This window comes from Enhydra lutris, unplaced genomic scaffold, assembly GCF_002288905.1.
Source record: "Enhydra lutris kenyoni isolate GAN:26980312 unplaced genomic scaffold, ASM228890v2 scaffoldscaffold9, whole genome shotgun sequence".
NCBI classification, from domain to species: Eukaryota; Metazoa; Chordata; class Mammalia; order Carnivora; family Mustelidae; genus Enhydra; species Enhydra lutris.
The window spans coordinates 22,620,596-22,642,643 of NW_019154093.1; the positions used below are offsets into that span (position 1 = coordinate 22,620,596).

General features: G+C 43.3%; 2 protein-coding genes across 4 annotated transcripts; both read right to left on the bottom strand.

Annotated features, from left to right (window-relative positions):
- Positions 1-106: 106 nt before the first annotated feature.
- Positions 107-7,272, bottom strand: LOC111142847 (chromosome unknown C1orf123 homolog). Of its 3 annotated transcripts, XM_022496187.1 has the most exons (9): positions 7,196-7,272; positions 6,906-6,989; positions 5,822-5,878; positions 5,387-5,468; positions 5,151-5,182; positions 3,380-3,457; positions 2,627-2,692; positions 1,292-1,576; positions 107-355 (listed from the first exon to the last, which is right to left on the bottom strand). In XM_022496187.1, exons 1-8 carry the CDS (start codon positions 7,199-7,201, stop codon positions 1,499-1,501), a joined length of 483 nt encoding a protein of 160 aa, XP_022351895.1. In that variant the 5' UTR covers positions 7,202-7,272; the 3' UTR covers positions 107-355; positions 1,292-1,498. The 3 variants fall into 3 exon arrangements, with proteins under 3 accessions (XP_022351895.1, XP_022351898.1, XP_022351896.1); XM_022496190.1 differs by lacking the exons at positions 107-355; positions 7,196-7,272 and having other exon boundaries at positions 1,315-1,576; positions 6,889-6,924; XM_022496188.1 differs by lacking the exons at positions 107-355; positions 6,906-6,989; positions 7,196-7,272 and adding an exon at positions 6,753-6,869 and having other exon boundaries at positions 1,315-1,576.
- A 2,083-nt stretch (positions 7,273-9,355) lies between these two features.
- LOC111143021 (mago homolog, exon junction complex core component) lies at positions 9,356-19,377 on the bottom strand. Its single transcript, XM_022496434.1, has 5 exons — positions 19,192-19,377; positions 17,435-17,493; positions 16,117-16,227; positions 11,189-11,271; positions 9,356-9,599 (listed from the first exon to the last, which is right to left on the bottom strand). The coding sequence occupies exons 1-5, from the start codon at positions 19,277-19,279 to the stop codon at positions 9,500-9,502; spliced, it is 441 nt and encodes a 146-aa protein (XP_022352142.1). The 5' UTR covers positions 19,280-19,377; the 3' UTR covers positions 9,356-9,499.
- Positions 19,378-22,048: the final 2,671 nt, after the last annotated feature.

Here is a 22,048-nt window from a genome sequence, read left to right on the forward strand (position 1 = left end):
TTTTCTGAACACTTGCATCTATTGATATCATCTAATTTTCCTTTAATCCCTTAATGATTATTTGGGTTCTTCCACCTCCTGAAAAATGAGAACATAATCTAAAATATAAAGGAAACCTTGAGATCCTTTTATTGTGTCTTTGTGAGCTTCACACACACTGGCTGTTGTGTAAGAGACTAAAGCCCAGAAAGGCTGCTTTCTCAGGCTGCTTCCACTTATTTGCTTTCAGCCTGGGCAGTGGACTGGACCCCGGGTGTGACAGACTGTACAGACCTGCTGGCTGACGGCAGGCCAGAGAAGTTCTACTCTGTCACATGCAGGAAAGAGCAGGTCCGGGGCCAGGAACACAGGGAACCTAGAGGAAACACGATGTAGATGCCAGACTGGAGAACGGACAAGGTAGGGATCGCTTTACCACCCTTGGACACAGCCAGCTTTAACCTGAAATCTGAGGTAGTAGTGCTACTTTCTAGTGCCCCCCACAACCAGTCTGGAAGTGGGCATACTTTTTCCTAATGGGCCTCTCAAAAAATGAAAGTAATCATTTTTACTTCCAAAAAATTCTGCAACACTGGTGAAATAAGGTGTCTCACAACAGGTTTTCCGAATGGTGGATTCACCAGTGTGAATGCTTGAGCATACCCTCACCATCTAACTAACTGCACCGAACAACTCTCTCTACTCTGCAGGGGATCCTCAGACCCCAGGAACCAGGCCCACGAGACTTACAGGGCCCTGACTCCTGTCTTCAGACCTCCACAGGACTGTCCAGGGGCAGAACATGGAAGAGTGACCACAAAGGTGACAAACCAGGACCAGCAGGAACTTTAGGGAGCAAAGATGCTGACTTAGCAGAAGGAAGAACTTTCCTATTGACTCCCCTGGTGGGAGACGATTTTGATGACCGTCCAACAGGAACTTCACAGAGCAGATTCATGCCAGTACTGGGCTGCTGCCTCTAAAGTCCCTGCTAGCCCTGGACTATGAAGTGACACCAGCTAGAAATGCCTGGGTTTGCTTGAGAGCTAAGGTGATCGATGTACTGTTTTGGCTCAGGACCATGGGGCTCATGGCATCGTTCCACAGGCCCAGCTGCTCTTTGCACTGTTGGCTTTGACACCTTAGGTCCGTTGCGTAAACCTACCTGCTCCCCAAGAGCTGGAGAGCCCTCAGAAGCTATGTGCTCCTGCATATTTTACAAATGGGATCCTCTACTGTGGGAATGTGCCAGGAAGCAACCAGAGACTTCCAACATGAAATTCTTATTTGTGGAGGGAGGAGTTGCTGTTACCTGACTCTGCCTTCGTGCACCAGTGCAGTACAAACAGGGGCTTTTATTGGTGGGACTTGGGAAGCTGTGACACAGCCCAGCATGCAGCGGTGAGGGCTTGGATAACTTCCAGGAGACAACGGATGAGGGACTCGCCTCAGCGGGCTCTGCTGCCTGGGGCACGTTGTCCCTTCTCAGTTCTTAGAGGCGAGTGTGCAGGAAGAAGGTTCAGCACTTCACAAACTGGTGGGTGACCTCGTAGATTCCCACAGATTCCTGAGCCTTTTCATCATAGTCAGTCCAATCCTGTGGGGAAAAAATGGCCCTGTCAGCCTCATGAGATGGTTTAGGACAGTGGGGACTATGGCACTCTGGGACTTTAAAGGCCCAGTTCAGGCTCTTACTGAGACACTCATGAATATATATGACCTAGAACTGAGCTAGAGTGCATTCTGGGCAAGTTCACTTAACTTCTCAGAGCCTCAGTTCTGTCCTCTATTAAAAAAAGGGACAGGGGTGCCTGGGTGGCTCAGTGGGTTAAGCCACTGCCTTCGGCTCAGGTCATGATCTCAGGGTCCTGGGATCGAGCCCCGTGTCAGGCTCTCTGCTCAGCGGGGAGCCTGCTTCCTCCTCTCTCTCTGCCTGCCTCTCTGCCTGCTTGTGATCTCTCTCTGTCAAATAAATAAATAAAATCTTTAAAAAAAAAAAAAAGGGACAAAAACAGGTTGAATGTTCAAAGAAGCAAATGGGGAAACAGGTATAAATACTTAGCATCATGTCAGGCACATATAAGAGCTCAGTAAATTCCAGTTGTTGTTGTTATCAGGTGCTATGCAAACTGAAGGTTTCCGTCCTCCTTTTGAAGCCTGACCACAAGGCTTATTTAAGGTAGTAAAATGTTCAGTAATACAATTGATTTTCATTATTCATGGTAGTTATATTCTACAAAATCACCACAAACACTGAATTAGTAAATAGTGAACCACTGCTCCCAGGGGAAATACAGGGTTAAAGCCTCTGATCACATTTTCTTCAACCAATCAATATACAACTTTGTTTTGGGTAGGTTTCTGTTTAAAAACACCTTATATATAGTTGACTTATAGGCAACAGCACTAGAACTCATGCCTCCACAAAGCTTATCTAACATGCATTTTCTCCATTAGGCATATCCCAGCCTTCTCACTTATGGAACACTAGATAACATTTTAACACTATACTTGGGGCCATTTAAACACCAAAATCACCAACAAAAATAAGAAGGCAGAGTCAGCTTTCTGTTGATCTTTGTTCACCGAAAGGGTAGTTCCCACCAGGTTCCATACAGTGCCCCCACAAGGCCCCAAAGTCCTGTACCTTCTCCTGCAGATTAATATCACTGAAGACTGTCCCCGATTCCACACCCTCAGCAGCAAATCCAGCCTGGAGGTGACAGGAAGTCAGTGGTTAGTCTGGGGGAAAGGGGGCAGAGGCCTGGCCAGGGAACTGGCTCTTTTCAAACCACCTTTGGGATGGGAGGGCAGAGATGCAGTGCGAGCACCTGTTCTGGAATCATGTACTTCCCAGGCCTGGTAGCCTTCCCAGTACTACAGCGGTTTCTCTCAACTAGAGCCCTGGACCAGAGGCAGGAGGTGAAGGGTAAACCTTTCCACTACCCCTGAGCTCCCAAAAGACCTGGGGCATGTCATTCCCCTCTCTGGACCTTAGTTTTGTTTAGGAGACGGGGATGAGAAGGCTGTTTCGTCTCCCTGCCTCACAGATTTGTCATGAGGTGAAACAGATGCACAAGTAAGGTGGGATGAGTGCGGGCTGTGGAGTCAGACTGGGGTTCAAATGACTGTTCCCATGCTTACTGTCACCCCGTACAAGCTACAAAATCTTGAAAAAAAGTTTTCACTTGTCCAAACAATAGGATGAGTTAACTTCACAGGGTTACTGTGAGGATTAAATGAAGTAATATGTAAACGTAACCAGCACAGTGCCCAATATACAGTAGGCACTTAATAACAATTACTACCCTTAGGAGAAGTCCTAGTCCACGGTCTCTGGATAAAGCAAAGTTCTATTATTACTTCCTGTATGAGCTCCCCACAGATACAGGTTACGCACCTGGGGCTGGAAATCAACTGGTTCAAGGCCTCGGCATTCAAACTCTACAATTGTCTTGAACTTCTCATTGTCTTCAGCCTAGAAAAGAAGTGTGTTGATGGTGCAGGCGCCAGTGGGCCTTTGGAAAGATCTCAGTGCTGCTGCCCTTCCTGCCAAGGGGGCCCTACAACCCGTTAGCCCAGATGGGACTCGAGAGCGACTCCTCCTCTTCTCGAAGAGGCCTGCATTGGGTACTGCTCCTCATGAGACCTGCCTGGATAGAGCTGCTGCAGAAGAAAGACTGAGTACTAGAGTCGGCCTGCCTGGATATGATCTCAGACAGCTCTACCTCTCTTCCCAGCTAGGGTCTAAGATTGTCAGACTGGGCTGAGGTTCGCTGTGAAAATCTTAACTATGTGTAAAGTTCCTAGCTATAGTACCTGACACTATGCTCAATAAATGGCAGATAAAATTATCAAAATAAAAAAATGTGAACAAGAATGTTACACTATAAAGTCTCCAGATCTTCCCAATGGCCCGGGACACTTAACTGCAGCCTTTGACCAAACCTCTGCCATGTTGTGAGGCAGGAGGGGGGCTTAAAAGCCTTTGAAATGGGGTTTTCAGGGGCGCCTGGGTGGCTCAGTGGGTTAAGCTGCTGCCTTCGGCTCAGGTCATGATCTCGGGGTCCTGGGATCGAGTCCTGCGTCAGGCTCTCTGCTCAGCGGGGAGCCTGCTTCCCTCTCTCTCTCTGCCTGCCTCTCCGTCTACTTGTGATCTCTGTCAAATAAATAAATAAAAATCTTAAAAAAAAAAAAAATGGGGTTTTCACGTGGAACAGGCACCTCTGAGGGGGCTGGTAGAACGAGGAAATTCAAGCCTCCCTGACCCATGGGCTCAGAGATACCAAGCACCACACCCACACATTCAATCTCATTCTGTCCTTCACTGTAAAATCATTTCCTACACACCAGTCATGTGCCCAGCACAGAGGAGGCACTCTCTGTCGGCCCTGGTTTGCTTTTTGTTTGCTGGTGTGTCTCATCTACTATACATTATTTACTTGAAAGCAAGTCCTTGTGACTTCTCTCTTTAACTTCAGAACAAAGCTGAGAATTTGGCATAAATCAGACATATTTCAAAAATACTAAGTAAGGGGGGGCCCCCTGGGTGGCTAAGTCGGTTAAGTGTCTGACTTCAACTCAGGTCATGATCTTGGGGTCCTGGGACTGAGCCCTGCATTGGGCTGAGTGCCCAGTGGGGAGTCTGCTTCTCCCTCTTCCCTACCTTCCCCCTGCTCATGCTCTCTCATATAAATAAAATCTTTAAAAAAATAGTAAGAAATGGGTGAATACAAGTAACTATCCTTTAAACAAAGAGACTTAAAAGCACACACTCCCTCTCTCCCCTTTGGACTGATTGGTTACATAGTCATGTATAACTAGCTAATGTCAATATCAAGGATACCAGAGAAGGCTCACAAGTCCCCCAGTATAGAAAGGGCAAGTGCTCCCAGAGATGGAACCTGAGTGGAAGGGTTGGGCCAGAGGTACCCTGAGCTCCCACAGCCCAGTGCTTATCAGAGAAGACACTGTAATAGCCTGATTATGAATCTTCTGCCTACCAGGCACTCAGCCAGTGTATGGTGACAGAGTGAGTGAATGAGTGAACAAGTGAGTATATGAATGAATATCCCACGTCACTCTGGTACAGACAGAACTCTAGAACCCCAACCTCCTAGCTCCCAGCTTAGATTTAATCCCATCACCTGCCACCACAACAGGAAACTTACATTGTAAGATCTGATGGTGCTGCTCAAAATCTCTGAAATGTAAAAGAGAAGACAAAGTTGACTTGAGTCCATACGCTGCCCCCATCCTGGTGCCCATATGTGGCTCTGGGGAAAAGAGTTGGCTGCCACAGCCTGGGCATCTCAGGCCTGGGTCTACCCACAGTAACATGAGCCTGCTTTGTATCAGGAAGATGTATCCCCAGTTGGCAGAACTTAGGATTTGTGACCTGACCTACCGATGGAGTTTTCCCTCGCACACAGCTTGCACTTCTGGACCATGGAGGCACTGCCACGACCTCCCTTCAGTGCCACACTGTCCTGGCAAGGGTAAACAGAATCTGTAGTCACACATTAATTAGACATGATCCCGTCTACCACTTACTAGATAGGTGAAGAGACCAAAACCCAAACGGAATGCCATCTGCTACAACAAGAATCCTGGGGAGCTTCCTGAGACTGAGAAAGGGACTCCCCTTGATTTTGAACTCTGCCTCACATTCTGAAGAAGCCCGTTCTTCCCAGTGTTGACCATACTAATGGCTGCCCTTCCAAACCACAAAAAGCAGGGTCCAAAGACCTGAGAGATCAGGGCCACTGGTTCCTTCCCCAAATCCCTGAGGAGAGGCCTATATGTGTTTGTATGTGGGCATGGTGGTAGGGGGAGTAGTTACCATCAGCCGAATATACTGCCACTTCTCTGAAATCTCACCACAGTTGCCACATTTCATCTTGGGGGAGGAAAAAGAAGATTAGTAAAGTAGTTTAGCTCAGTCGGACAGACAGGGGAAGGGCAAGAAAGTGACGTAGGCAGGCTCAACCTATCTTCCCATCAACTACCGCACCTCATCCTTAGAACCCACCAAGGACATAACCAAAATTTCTCTCTGGACAAAGAACAGGCCAGGGTTTCTGTTTTCTGCTGGTGTGCCCACCCTCCTCTAAGAAGTACCCTGTCTGGCTGGAAATTCAAGGCTCCTGTAGTACTGAAATGGTCTCAACAGCGCCAACCTCCACCCCTTCTTGGATCTGGAACTTCCCTTGTGTTCTCACAGGCCTTGTAGGTTCCTACTAAAAGTACTTATCACTGTTGTTACTCTATTTCTCTGTCTCCTCCACTAGACTCTGTGCTTTTTGAAGTGGAAGAACATCAATTTCTCAAATAAACCCTGGTACTTGAGCTTCAAAATATTTGGTAGTAAAAGTGGCGAGAAAGCTTCCTAAAAGAAATAGAGCTATTGCCAGGATCTGAAGGATGCTGGGGTTTGGATGAGGAGGGAAACAGAGCAGAAGCTCGGTGATCTGGAAGAGTTAAGGGCGTCTGTAGACCAAGCCACCAGAGTACCAGATTCACCAGTATGGGGTGGGGAGGGATGGAGGAAGCCACGATCAAAACTAAAGGGATTTCCCAATAAATAAAGCCTAATCAACTAAAACAGAAGGTGAAATCCCCCTCCTTACTAAACAATCCCAAGACCCCTTCAAGTAGTCTCTCGTTTACTATTTTCAAAACATAAAATATTTCACGGAGGAAATCTCCGAGACGTTAGTAATTAACTAACCAATACATTTAGAAAAGCGAAAAAATTCTATTAAGGAAAATACCACTTAGCGGTTACACATATCCATTCTTAATGGTTTGAGACAAAGCTGCCCTTGGAGTCGCACTTCGGCACGGAAAGCTCTCTCTGGGCCCGGCCCCCTGGCGCCCCACCCCCTTCCGGAACCTCGCTGTGCCTACCGCCCCTCCAGTCGCACCTTCAGGTACCACCGGAAGTCCTCACCCAAGGGGCGGAGGTTGGTGACATTCTCCAGCGTGGCTTTGAGCTGTAGCGCAATTTTCTGTGGAGGGAGTGCCAGAGCAAGGGCATGAACCGCGCCTGCGCATCCTACCGAGGCCCGGCCCTGCCCCTCCTAGATTCGAGTTCTGCCTCCCCACTCCTCAGCGCGAGCCCACTTCTCTCAGTCCCTCCCGGCACGAACTCCCGCCTCCCAGGTCCTCGCCACCTCCCCGTCCCTGCCCTGGCGGCACTTTGCCTGCGCCTCACCCCCATAGTGGCTCGGCTCGGCCCTGCCCACCCGGCTGGCGAAAGCTGCCGCCGCTACTTTCCGGCCGGTCGTAAACGTGGGCGCCGCCGGCGCACGGGGTGCGGACTTCCGGCGTGCGTCGGGCGGGGGAGAGGGCGGGGCGTTCACGCGCGGCTGGTTAGCGACCTGGGCTTGTTTTTTTCTTTGATTTAGTGGGCCTGTGGAGGTGTACTGAGGGCGCAATTAGTGTTAGCTCAGACCCGCCGAAGCCTGCTTCCGGATACTTGCTGAACGCCGATCTCGTGCCGGCACTATGCTAGTCTGAGGGATACCGTAGCAAACACAGTCCTTGCAGGAAAGCTCTGCCACGGCTTCCTCCTGCCCCTCAGTTCTTTCCTGACTCTTCACTACTCGTTCTTCTCTCACCCAACAACTGCTTGGTCCCTGCTTGCCTTCTGAGGCTTCTTAGATCGCGTCGGTTCCGCCTGCCCGAGACCAGCTTCGCAGATTTGGGGGATGGGGTCCAGGGCACAACTGAGACCATAAGGAAGCTGTGTTTCTAGGAACAGCCTATTTGCGACAATTATAATTTGAGGTTCTCACGGCCATTTAAAATTTGGAGTTACTATTCTTGTCTACTTTACCACCAGCTTAACTTCATTGCCCCAGATACCCTTCTATAGAGGGGAATGCACTGGATTTAGGGACCGTGACATCTCTGGTCCCAGATCCGGACCTAAACTGCTATCTTTGAAGGAGGCAGCGTGTGCTCGCTTCGGCAGCACATATACTAAAATTGAAGGAGGCAGCGTGTGTACAGGGGCGGGGATTGCAGGGAACACTGGCCTAGGTGTCAAAAAGGACACGTCCCAGTCTGGCCTGTCTCGTGGGATGTGAGTTTATCCTAATCACCTCCCCACATGAGACTTACCAGGCCCAGTTCCTTTCAGCACCCACAATCTGGTCAACCGGCAATTTGCCGAAGGAAGCAGTGCAATTTAGTTTAGCAGCAAGGAAAATTCCTACAGATCTACCTACTCAACAAATTCCCACACTGTCCAAACCAGCTAGGTCTCAGTTCCTAATGACTGTTGGTATTGATTTTAAGATGGATTATTAGAAAACTTCCTGAGGAATATATTGTACTAAAGCAGAATGTTATCCTCCATACTGAAATACCTACAGATGTATCTATAAAAGAGGACTTAAAAAAAACCCAACCTCAATTCTCTCTCTATATATAGAGATATAATATATATATTATATCTCTACCCAATTCTCTCTCAATAAAGGTGGAGGGGGAAAAACACTTCACACCTAAAAATTTAGCAATACTTCATTAATATAAAATACCCAGTGCTCAAATTTCTGTAATGTCAATTTTTTTTATTAAATCTTTTTTTAAAGATTTTATTTATTTATTTGACAGACAGAGATCACAAGTAGGCAGAGAGGCAGGCAGAGAGAGAGAGGAGGAAGCAGGCTCCCTGCTGAGCAGAAAGCCCGATGTGGGGCTCGATCCCAGGACCCTGGGACCATGACCCGAGCTGAAGGCAGCGGCTTAACCCACTGAGCCACCCAGGCGCCCTGTAATGTCAATTTTTTGAATCATGATTCAAATAGGGTCCAAACAGTACAATGATTATGTGTTTCTTAAATCTCCTTAAAAATTTTTTAAAAAAATATTTTATTTACTTATTTGACAGAAAAAGATCACAAGTGGGCAGAGAGGCAGGCAGAGAGAGAAAGGGGGAAGCAGGCTCCCCACTGAGCAGAGAGCCCGATGCAGGGCTCGTCCCAGGACCCTGGGATCATGACCTGAGCCGAAGGCAGAGGCTTTAACCCACTGAGCCACCAGGCGCCCCTTAAATCTCCTTTAATCTACCAGTTCCCACACCATCTCTATTTATTTTATGTTTGCAATTTGTTTGTTGAAGAAGCCAGATCCTCTGCCCGGGATTTTCCTTTGGATATTGATTAGATTTCTATTGTATTTTCTTTCTCTTTTTTTAATCTATTGTATTTTCTAACTTTTCTCTCTATTCTCTTATTCCTGTAAATTGGTGGTTATAGCTACAGTGATTAATAGATTTTTGGTGATAATTCACATTGGATGTTAGTGTTTTAAAAAATATTGAGGAGAGTTCAAATGTTTAGGTCTTTATAAAATAACAAAAAAATGCATTTTGCTATATATTTATTAAAGACAGTCATTTATGGTTTATAAAAAAAAAATATTGCCCTGATATACACAAAGACTTCCTGATAATGGTAATTAAAAACAGGTACTCCCAACCCCCCTTGTGTCCACACCAGTTTTCAATCTAGATTGGCTTAATCTTGAAGTGTAATCCAATAAGACTGAAGACCAAACACTTCAGGTCCTGGACAAGATAATAAAATACTCGTAAGCCTTCTGGATCCCTATAATACAAAAGGAAAAACATGTTTAAGGAGCTGGAAAAAAGTGGCAAAAACACAAAAACATTAACTCAGATTATTTACATAAAGGTATTTACAGAATTAAAACTTTAAAACCACCAAGTGCCCATAACGAAGAAAAAGGCTATGTGCTATATATTAAACAGGGAAGACAGTTACACCCAGCATGTACTAAAAGTGAGCCGCAGGGGAGGGTGGGTGGCTCAGTCAGTTAAGGTTTAACTCAAGACCTCAGCTGAGACCAAGAGTCAGACCAGAGCCATCCGACTGAGCCATCCAGGCGCCCCCAGAGGTTACCAAATTGTAAGGACTCTTTGTAGCATAAAGACTTATGTCTCAACTTTATAATTTTCCCTACTGACAACATGAATTTTTAAGTTTGTATTCTATTTTTTTAAAGATTTTATTTATTTGGGGCGCCTGGGTGGCTCAGGGGGTTGGGGCCTCTGCCTTCGGCTCAGGTCGTGATGCCAGCATCCTGGGATGGAGCCCCACATTGGGCTCTCTGCTCTGCCGGGAGCCTGCTTCCCTTCCTCTCTCTCTGCCAGCCTCTCCGTCTACTTGTGATCTCTGTCTGTCAAATAAATAAATAAAATCTTAAAAAAAAAAGATTTTATTTATTTGATTGACAGAGATCACAAGCACAAGATCACAGGATCTTAGGCAGAGAGGCAGGCAGACAGAGTGGGGGAAGCAGGCTCCTCGCCGGGCAGAGAGCCAGATTTGGGGCTCGATCCCAGGACCCTGAGATCACGACCTGAGCCAAAGGCAGAGGCCCAACCCACTGAGCCACCCAGGTGCCCCTTAAGTTTGTATTCTAAATAATTTCAAGTTTCACCACTGTCAGACTGTAAGATGTGCTAGTGTGAATGGCCAACCCTGAAAAGCTGTTCAGATCAACCCAATGACTCTACAGTTTATCTCAAGCACCTGTTCTGGCATATTTCATTTTCTGTTCTGGCCAGGTTCTTATTTTGGCTACTCCTATGACATTACTCTGCATGTGTCACTGAGAAACTGTAACAGTGCCTAAATAAAACATCAAAAGCAACAGGACAAAGCCCTGGAGAATAATCTAAAGTTTCTCTCTAATGATGACAACAAAGTTGGCCCCTTCTTTTTTTTTTTTTTTTTTTTTTAAGATTTTATTTATTTATTTAACAGAGATCACAAGTCACAAGTAGGCAGAGAGAGAGGGGAAAATAGGCTCCCTGCTGAGCAGAGAGCCTGGTGTGGGGCTCGATCCCAGGACCCTGAGATCATGACCTGAGCCAAAGGCAGAGGCTTAACCCACTCAGCCACCCAGGCGACCCTGGGAGAGAGATTCTTAAAGCAGACTCTGCACTGAGTACAAAGTCTGACGTAGGACTTGATCTCATGACCTTGAGATTAAGACCTGAGCTGAAACCAAGAGTTGGACGCTTAACCGACTGAGTTACCCAGGCACCCCTGAACCCTTCTGTCTTGTATTTGTGCCAGATCTTACCATTATGGTCCCAATTTGGTTAAGGGTTTCCTATTGGTCTGCTTCAAAACAGACACATCTGGCTATAAGGGTCACACACACTTACTTGGATTGATTGACATCAATAAGAGAACCAATTTTTGATGTTGTGAAAGATATGTGTTCATCTCCAATGACAATTTCAAGCTCCTAGAAACATTTAAAAAAAACTAAGTCAAGCCAAGTTGGATTTTCCATCAACCACACAGAAGATATACCATCTGTCAAATCACACCAACTCTACAATATAAACAAGACCAGTTCACTCTACCCACTAACCTATACTGGCTCTAGAAACAAAAAGAGAAATTAAATATTGATTTAGTCCTTGAGTAGCTCATACTTTATTAGAGGAAGATGTGTTTGTGAGATTCTACCATTTCTGGGATTTAGAAGGATTTACAAGTTTTATATAGGAGTTTTCATTGTTAAGAAAGTGGAGTAAAAAAAAAAAAAAAAAAAAAAACAAAAAAGAAAGTGGAGTAACATGTATACATCTTGTATTTGTGTTTTATAAATACCAAGAATCTAACCTTTCTGGGCAACATGGGACAAAAAGAAGTCTAGACCTTGGGTTTGATCCCAGCTTTGTCACTACCACATACTCGCTGCTGCGCCTCGATTTCTAAAGAATGATGCAAGTAGCATAAATCTTTAAAAAATTTCTATGGGGGTGCTCACCGTGTACCAGCTATTGTTCTTGGTGCTTGGGACAGATCGGCAAAATCAAAGGTCTGTGTCCTTGTAGAATTTACAATTTAGTGAGTCCCACTTCTTTTTTCTTCATTTTTTCCTATTTCTTTTTGATTTATAGTTTTCAATTATGAAAAGAATTCTAACAGAAAATATAGAAAACTATGAAACCAATGTTCTTAACACCCAGGTGTGAAAATGTTAATAGTTTGTCAGATTTTTTAAATAAATAAAATATTACACATACAAAGTTAGGTCCACCTCCTATTCCATTCTCCCTCCCGCATCCTGGAAGTTCAGGTGTATTCTTTCCACTCATGTTTTAAGATTTGGTAGTATGTTTTAAAATTTTTACATAAATGATCATACTCTATGCATCCTTTTGCTTTTTTCATTCAACACTGTTTTTGTATGAGATCTAGCTCATTAGTTTTAAATTCTTTAGAATATTCCATTTATATCTTTATTGAAGCAGACTTAAGTTCCCGATTTATTGTACTATAAACAATGTGGGGGCGCCTGGGTGGCTCAGTGGGTTAAGCCGCTGCCTTCGGCTCGGGTCGTGATCTCGGGGTCCTGGGATCGAGTCCCGCATCAGGCTCTCTGCTCAGTGGGGAGCCTGCTTCCCTCTCTCTCTCTGCCTGCCTCTCTGTCTACTTGTGATCTCTGTCAAATAAATAAATAAAATCTTAAAAAAAAAAAAAAACCAATGTGGTGAGAATATTCTTCTATGCATCTCCTTGTATGCATGTGAAAATGTCTCTGGGGTATTCCTAGAAGGAAGGTATAAGGTTTTTTCAATTTTGCCAGTTACTACCAAATTATTTCCTAAAATAGTTGTACTGATGTTATTCCACTAGTATGTAAGATCCCCTTTTTCTTTCTCATATCCTTTTTGAAACTTGATGCCCCCTACCCCTACTTTTTGCTATTCTAATGGGTCTGAAATGGTATATCATTATTTTCCTAATGTTCATTTTTCAAAATGTAGATATTTATTGGCTATTTGTTTTCCTAGTTCTGTAAATTGCCTATGCAGAACCCTTACACATTCTGCCACCGGGCTGTCTTTTATTTTTTTCCAGGTTATCTTTTTATTAATTTGTAGTTCTTGATATATTCTAGATATAAACCCTTTGCCAGATAGGTTTTACAAATATCTTTCTTCAGTCTGTGGCTTATCTTTCAACTTTATCATGATGTCTTTAGCTAAACAAAAGTTTTAACTTTAAAAGTCAAATTTATCAATCTTTTCCCTTGAGGAATTTAAAATATTCCTTCTCTACCCAAAATAATAAAAGATAGTCTATATTTTGTTTTATGTTTTAAAATCTTGTTTTATTTCTACAAATGGTCTAACTTAAAAATATTCTATAAACATACTCCAACTGATACAATTTTTTAAACAATCCATCCTTTTTCTATTAATTTGAAAGTTCACCTCTGTCATACCCTACTCTGAGTTGCCATATATTCATGGGTTTGTTTCTGGGCTCTCTACTCTGCTCCACTGTTCACTGGTCAATTCTGAGGCAACACTACAGTACAGATGTCTGTACCTTTTCAAGAAATCTTCAGAATTATCTTGGTTACTCTTGTCCCTCTGATCTTCCATGAATTTAATGCTCTCTTAGGCTTCAGGAAAAATCTTGTTGTGATTTTGATTTGAATTGAAATGAATTTATCAATTATTTTAATAAAATGGATATAATAATTGAGTCATTTCATCCATAAAAATGATACAGATTTTTAGTTCTTTTATAAAGCCTTTTTAAGTTTCAGACATCTTATTAAATTTACTCCCAAGTTCTTTATAAGCTTTTGTTGCTATGATGAATGGGATTCTGTTGTGGTAACCTCATCCAGCAGGCTGTTGCTAGTGTAGAGAAGTAAGCCCTGTTCTCTTCACTGGGCTACTGGGTTTGTCGTATGAGCTAATAGAGCTGAAAATTAACAGTAAGGCAAAATACATAAATATGATTTTACTGAGATCCTGTGGACATAAATTAAAAAGTTAACTTTAGAAAGTATGGAGGATGGGATTTTCTTTTCACTCTTCCTCAAGAGTTAGACTAGGTATTGGGGCGCCTGCGTGGCTCAGTTGGTTAGGCAACTGCCTTCAGCTCAGGTCATGATTCTGGAGTCCCGGGATCGAGTTCCACATCGGGCTCCCTGCTCAGCAGGGAGTCTGCTTCTCCCACTGACCTCTCTCCTCTCATGCTCTCTCTAATGCTCTCTCTCTCTCAAATAATTAAATAAAATCTTTAAAAAAAAAAAAAAAAGAGAGACTAGGTATTTATCCAAAGGATACAAAAATAGTGATTCAAAGGGGCACATGCACTCCAATGTTTACAGCAGCAATGTTCACAATAACCAAACTATCAGAAGAGCTCAGATGTCCATCGACAGATGAATGGATAAAGAAAATGTGGTGTGTGTGTGTGTGTGTGTGTGTATGTGTATATATATGTATATATATGTATACACACACACACCCCACATATACACACACACACACACACACACACACACACATATAAAGGAGTAATACTCAGCCATAAAAAGAATGAAATCTTGCCATTTGCAGTAATGTAGATGGAGCTAAGAATTATGCTAAGCAAAGTAAGTCAGAGAAAGACAAATACCGTATGATTTCACTTGTACGTGCAGTTCAAGAAACAAAACAGATGAACATTTGGGGAGGGAAGGAAAAATAAAAGAAGATAAAAACAGAGAGGGAGATAAACCATAAGAGACTCTTAACTATAAGGAACTATAAGGAACCCCTCCAGGGTTGCTAGAGGGGAGATGGGTGGAAAGACAGGGTAACTGGGTGATGGCATTAAGGAGGGCACTTGATCTAATGAGCAGTGACTGTTACATGCAACTGATGAATTACTAAATTCTACTCCTGAAATAATACACTATATGTTAACTAAGTTGGATTTAGAGTAAAAAAAAAATAAATAAAAAATCGACCCACCCTTTTGAGATGAATTAGGAATTAACTTATATGGTTTTTATATTAATTTAATAAATGTAATTATTTATTGAGCTTTTACTATACACAGGTACTATTTTAGTCACTAGAGATATAGCACTGAAAAAAACCAGGTAAAATCCTTGTATTAAAGGAGCTTGCAGGGGTATATGCAAATCTGTTGTAGTGGGGGAGGAAAAGGGATATATAAAGAAAAGCAAACAAGACAATTTCAGACAATAACAGATGACACAAAGAAAATTTTTTAAAAAGGGGAGGGGCAATTTAGATTGAATGGATAGGCAAGACATCACGGAGGAAGTGATGTTTAAAACCTGCAATAATAAAGACCACGTTAGATAGAACATTCCAGGCAGGATGCAGCAAACGCAAATGTCCTAAACTAAGAACAACCTAAGCATTTCGGAAGAACAGAAATAAGGTCAGTGAGGTCTGAACACAGTAAAAGATTAAGAAAATGGTAGAAGATAAAGTGGGAGTTCGGATTTTATTTTATTTTTTAAGATTTTTAAAAATTTATTTGACAGAGAGTGCATAAGCAGGGGGAGCAGCAGGCAGAGGGAGAATAGGCTCCCCGCTGAGCAAGAAGCCTGATGCAGGACCCTGGGATCATGACCAGAGCCAAAGGCAGATGCTAACCGACTAAGCCACCCAGTCATCCTGGATTTTATTTTAAATGTAGTGGGAAGGCAATGGAGAACTTAAAATCAGTGGAATACATTGACATTTTAAAAGATGAGTCTGATTTCAGGATGGAAAAACAGGCTGTACAGGACAAAAGAAAAAAGAACATCAATTAGAAGTCTAGATTAGGAAGGTAGCAGCTGAGGTGGAAAGAAACAGCTTCCCTGTTAACACAGTCAAATATGACAGTGGTTTTTATTTTAATTACCATAATGGTGTTCAGAATAAATATATAAGCCATGAATTTAAACACATATACCTAGCCACTTGCATGACTTTCCTTCTCTTAGATTGCTGAAATAACCATGTTCTATTTCTCTTTGAATATTCACAATACTTTGTCCATAACAGTTACTCAGTAAGTGAGGTGGGCAGCAAAATCTCTGAGCAGGGCTGAGGGGAGAGGCACATGAGGAAATCCAGGGCTAGGATCTAGGTGGTCAGAAGCACCACTGGCTCTCTGTTCCTCTCTGTGGGATTACTGTTTCCTTAGATAAAGGTGCTGTAATCTGCTTTGTGTAGGTCCCCCTCACCCCACGAATTCAGTTATATGCAGGGCAGTAAAACTCATCTTAGTTGTAAGATTTCTGCACTATAGGAGTTGCTAAAACACTCACCTGCCGGCCCACTCGGTCAGGGGGAGGCCATAAGGCATCATCCTCTTTGGTAATTTCACTATCATCAATTATTCTCTTCAGTTCCTCCATTACACTTTTATGTACATAAGCCTGAAAGCAAATTTAAAAATGGAATTAAGCTGTATCCCTAAGCAAGTGTTCTGACTCAGATAGTGATAAAAGATTAAAAAAAAAAAAAAGCCCCCTCCTAAAAACTAGTTTCTAGCACCTCTGTAAGGGGTGATGGCATTCAGGCATGAAGAGGGCAAGGCTAGAGGTTCCCAGTGACTACACCTCAGACCTCATCTACCTGTTTCTACTTCTTGGGACATGCTGTTCACTTAGACCTTTTCCTTGCTTACAGACCCAACTCACACTTGAACCCAGAACAAAAGATCTGTGAGAAACCCTGGTTATTCCTAACTAGATGAAATGCTTATGAAGAGCAGAGACATGTCTTTTAAAATACCTTTTGCATATTAGTTCCCATTAAAGAAAATATAAGGAGGCTGACATGTGTGGGTAAACATAAAACTGAAGGCTAGTTAAACATAATAGTATGAAAATATATTGACAAGACATTTTCAAATGCGACAAAGTGGGTGAAAGGAAACAGAAGCCTTGATGAAGCCTCAACAGTGTGGCAGAAGTTATACAAAATGGAGCACATGGACTTGACAGAGGCAGGCACAGCTTTGAACTCCCACTCTATCTCTTGCTAGCCAGGGAGAGGTGACTTTGAACAGGCCTCATAATTAATATCTGGGGGCTCGCTGTAAAGGGTATATAATACCACCCATCAAACAGGCTTATAATCAGGGTTACATAAAATCGTATGTGTATAAAATACCAAGTGCCATGCCTGGCATCTAACATGCATTCAATGATGTGAACTGCTTTCCCACGCTCCCTTACCCTGTTCAAACGCAAATTAAAGAGCTCTAGTGAAAGCTATGCACCAGGGAATATACCAAACACTTTGAGTATAATGTATTTAATTCTATGACAGGACTAGACAGTGGGGGGTAGGTTTTATTATTTGTTTCTGCAGACAAAGAACAGGGAATTTGCCCAAGGGCACATAGTAAGTAGCAGATTCAGGGTTTAAACCAAGTTTGCAAGACTTTAAGTGATTACCAGAAAGTGATTCAGCACTGTGAAAGAAAATATAAACTGAAAGATATGAGAAAAATTTTAGAAGGTATCTATAGATATGTCTATACTTCTCTATTCTTTTTCAATACTACTCCCAGAAAGAACAAAAACAAGACAAAAGGCTAAACTGTAGTAAAAGAAAGGCTCTCAAAAGGCTCATTACCTCTTTTCTGATCATGACATCATTTTTGTAATTGCTGTTGTTGGCATATCTTAATTTCCCTATAAGAAAGAAAAAACCAAATTCAGTGTATATTAAAAACATATGAATAAAGTGTTATTAGCTCACCAAGACTATCAGCTGTTGATTAAAATGTATCCCAGCTTTCCCTTCATTGTCTACCAGATTTACTATCTGTGCTTCTGGTGTTCCAACAAGAGCAGTCTTTTCAGTTCTTCGCTATTAAATAGCCTCAAAGCCGAAAATACTGCTGACACTGAATTAGAATCTTGCAAAAGGCAGGTCAGGTATGATAAAAGAACACAAGCAGACTCTTTTTTGACTCTGGCAAATCATATCTCTGCAGGTTCATGTCCTCAGCTGAAAATAGGGAGAGTGATGGTAACTTACTAGCATACACGGCCTCCCGAGGTTCAAATGAGTTGTGAAAGGAGTTTGAAAACTGTAAAATGCTGTTTACATACTATTCATGTGACCATGCAACACTCTGAACTGTTCCTGTGATGGAAAAGCTGTGATTTTATTATTAAGCATATTTGGTATACAAGGCCCTTTGTGTGTAGGTGCATCCAAAAGGCTAATCTGGGTATATGCTGGGTATGAAGGAAAAGATAAAAGGAAATAGATGAGTTTTTAACCTCAGAATAGAAGGCACACATGTAAACACACCATCTTGTCATCGGTTGTTTATAACCTGGGTCTGTCAGATTCATCTTTGTGCTCCCATTTAATGAGAGTTTTCTGGTTTTTTATTCCTTTTCCTTCACCACAGTGGCCCTTCCCCCAGATCTTATCAAACAGCAAAGTCAAATTGGTTCTGCCTCCAATAGTATCCTAAATCCTTCTATCTGCTTTTACTGCCCCCCCCTAGTTCCAACCAACTTCCTTTTTGTCTTGACAACTATAACTGTCTCTTAATAAGCAGCCCTCTCTCCACCCTTGCCCATTCTGCACCCAATGATTAGAATACTTTTTCAGGAAGAGATCACATCTTTCTCTCTTTAAAACTTTCCATTTGCTTCCTGCTGCATTTAGAATAAAATCCAAACTCTTTGTCATGGCCTATAAAGACCTACATGGTGTCCCCCTGCCTACTGATCTGACATTGTCTCCTACAATTCTTCTCAGAGCTCACTACTTCCTCAGCCATACAGGCCACCCGAAACATGCCTACTAGCTCATTCATGCCCTACAGCCTTAACACTTCTTACTGCCTCTGTCCAGAATGCTCTTCTTCCTGAGCTTCACAAGCCTGGTTCCTTCTTGTCAGTCAGGGTTCAGTTCAAACACTCCGTTTTCAGAGAGCGCGCCAGTGGTCACTCTGCTTAAAAGCCCACCAACAATAATTCCATCATTTTGTTCTATGTTCTGACCACTCGTAACTATCTAGAATTCTTTTGTTTGTTTATATCTCCCCCAGTACCAGAATATACGTTCCACAAGAGGAAGCTTGTCTGTCGTTCACTCCTGTATCCCAGATTGTGAAAAAGAGCCTGGTACGAGGTAGGTAGGCAATGTTTCCTGCGTGAAACATTCTAATAAAAAAATGTCACCAAACAGAAGTCCCTGCACATGGAAAGAACCAGTGGAGCGGTCACAGGAGTGATTCTTTCTGATCCGCGCCGCAGTTATCAGTCCCTTCCTCTTCCAGCTCCTCGCACATTCCGGAATCCCGGCCTCCCCATTCGCCCGACCCCAGGCCCAGTCCTCGCTCCCGGGGTGCCAGGGGCCGCTCTTACCGTCGGGTCGGAACTCAAACTCCAGAAACTCGTGGCCGAATTTGCCCTTATGACCCACGTAGTAACGCAGATAAAAGTCACTCTCCATGGTTCATAAGGAGGGAACCGAGACGAAACTTTACCAGCAAACCACACCGTCGCTGTTTGCGCCCAGCACTGACGTCTCCCTGGGCGCGCGGAAGTGACGTTAAGGCAAGGCCGTCGGCCGCGGCTAAGCTGCCCGGGTCTCCCCCGCTCCCGGAAGTGGGGGCAACTTTGGCCCATAACCCGGCGGAAACAAGGCTCCTTTCACCCTAAGGCGGGGTCAGTGCAGCCCCGCCTCCTCGGCCCGAGGCGGGAATAGGGCTGAAGCTCGGTCCCGGGATTGCACCAAGCTTGAGGCCGAGGTTTTGGAGCGGCGGGTTTTCTGGCTCGACATCCATTTAAATACACCAGACTTGGAGTCGGACAAAGCTGATAACCGCCTCCGGACCTAGGGCTCAATAATAAAATGGGGTTAAATGAGCCGACCTCACAGAAAAAGAAAAAAAAAAAAAGAAAAAAAAGTTAAGTGACCTGATTCCACGGAACTCAGCACACGCTGTGTCAAAAATTGGCAGCAACTGAACTTTGCTGTTTATGGACTAGTTCAAGGAAACCTTTGGAGAGTGTCATTTCCCTGGAACTAACTTTTCTCCCATTTTATCTCTTTTACTTTTTATTTCTGCCTTTCCCTTTCTACTTCACTGGTCTCTAGAGTAGGTGCTGTGAGTAGAAGTTAAATGGAATATTTAATTTCCCATTCTCATTTTCTATGCACTGCTTACCGAACAGTGATTCAGAGTCCTGGCTGCACAATGGAATTGTTTGGTAACATCTTAAAAATACTGATGCTTGAGGGACCCTGGGTAGCTCAGTTGGTTAAGCGTCTGCCTTCTGCTGCGTAGTGATCCCAGGGTCCTGGGATTGAGCCCCTCATCCGGCTCACTGCTCAGGGGGGAGTCTGCTTCTCCTTCTCCCTCTGCCTGCCCCCCCCCACTTGTGCTCTCTCTCTCTTTCAAATAAATTTATAAAAACAAAAACCAAAAAAACTGATGCTTGGGCTGCATCCCAAACCAATTAAGCAAGTTCTCTTGCAGTGAACCTAGGCGTTGGTATGTTTTTGCAAAGCACCCAGATGAGCTGTGGTTGAGGACTGATGCCCAAGAGGCCCTTGTCTTTTCAGGCCAAAGTGGCTGACCTCTGTGAAGTCTTTCTGGCTGTGGAAAATTTTTCCTCCTTGAGTAGGCAAAGGACAATCAAAATTCTAATTATTAGAAGACTGCTTTAGTTCATTGAAGTTCCAGCCAGTGTGGGGAATGAAATCAGTTCTAGAGACAGTGCTGAGATGGCATCATTCTTGGGGCCTGGCCACTCTAACTGTATACTGTTCTGTATAGAGGTCAGTGGTCTCTTGATTCTCACTCCCATTTTTACCATTACTCCTCTTCTCCCCCACCCCAAAAAATTGGTAGCACAGTGTAGAGTGGGTGTGATGGGGGAAAAAATCATTGGAAGCTTGTGTTAAAATAATCCTTGTGCAACTTGATTCACTGTGACTGAAGATGAACTGATTAACTATTTGGACCTCAAGTTTATCCTTAAAATGAAAAAAATAATGTCATACATCTGGTAGGACTGTTGTAAGGATAGGAAGCAATATCTTGGAAATTGGGAAAATACTTTGCAAACTGTAAATTTCTATTAAACCATAAAGCATTTTATTAAAAAAAAATACTGGGAGAGGCCTAAGTGGCTCAGTCAGTTGAGCATCAAACTCTTGATTTTGGCTCAGGTCATGATCTTGGGGTCCTGGGATCAAGCCCTGAATCGGGCTCTCTGCTCAGCGGGGAGTCTGCTTGGGATTCTCTCTCTCCCTCCCTCCCTCTCTAATAAATGAATAAATCTTTTAAAAAATGCACTAGTATGGGTGGTAATAAGGGAACTGTATAAAAAAGAGAAGGGAACACATCTGCAGATGCTCAGATTCAGCAGTTACCATATAATTTTTATAATTTCATTCTTGGAAAATAACCTCACGGCATTTACCTGATGAATCTATATACCTAATTGCAATTACCACCTCAAGATTGTTGTGAGGATTCAAAGAACAGCATTTGTAAACGGATTCGCATTTATACCTAATACTAGGTATTAAGCACCTAATAAATGCAAATCCATTTACAAATGCTGATGTGGCAAATAACAAAAGTTTTGAGTAAATGTAAAGGACACTGGATTCGTCAGGCTGTAAAGTGATCCAGGTTTGGGGGCGTGAGATTACGTGGTATAGTTCAAAGAACATGGTCTGTGTATTTGATGTGTCTGAATTCAGCATGATTTACTGTGCATTTACTGTGCGATGTGCTGGGAACATGTTGGTAAGCAATACAGACCTTTATAGAACTTGCAGAGGAGGCCATTAGGGAGCATACAAGCAATTATAATGTAAAGATAAAGGTTGCAAATAGGGGAAACACAGAATACTACAGAAGCACAGGGGATGGTTCATAATCCAGTCGAGGGGCCTAAGGGAAGTCTTCCTGAAGGAAATGGTCCAAACAGAGGGCCCAGAACTGCGGGCTTAGAATACAGAATGAGGTTTTGCATATAGTAATGAGGTTGGAGAAGGGGCAGAAGCCAAATGGCTTACAAGCCATATTAAGGAGTGTGGGCTAAAACCGAAAGGTATTGGATTTTAATGCAAGGGAAACAGATGAAGAGCTTCAAGCAGGAAAGTAGAAAGGATGGTAGTGACATGACCTGTTGCATTCTAGACAAAATCACTCTGGCTGCAATATTGTAGAACAGATTGGAAAATGGAAAGATTGAAAAGTAT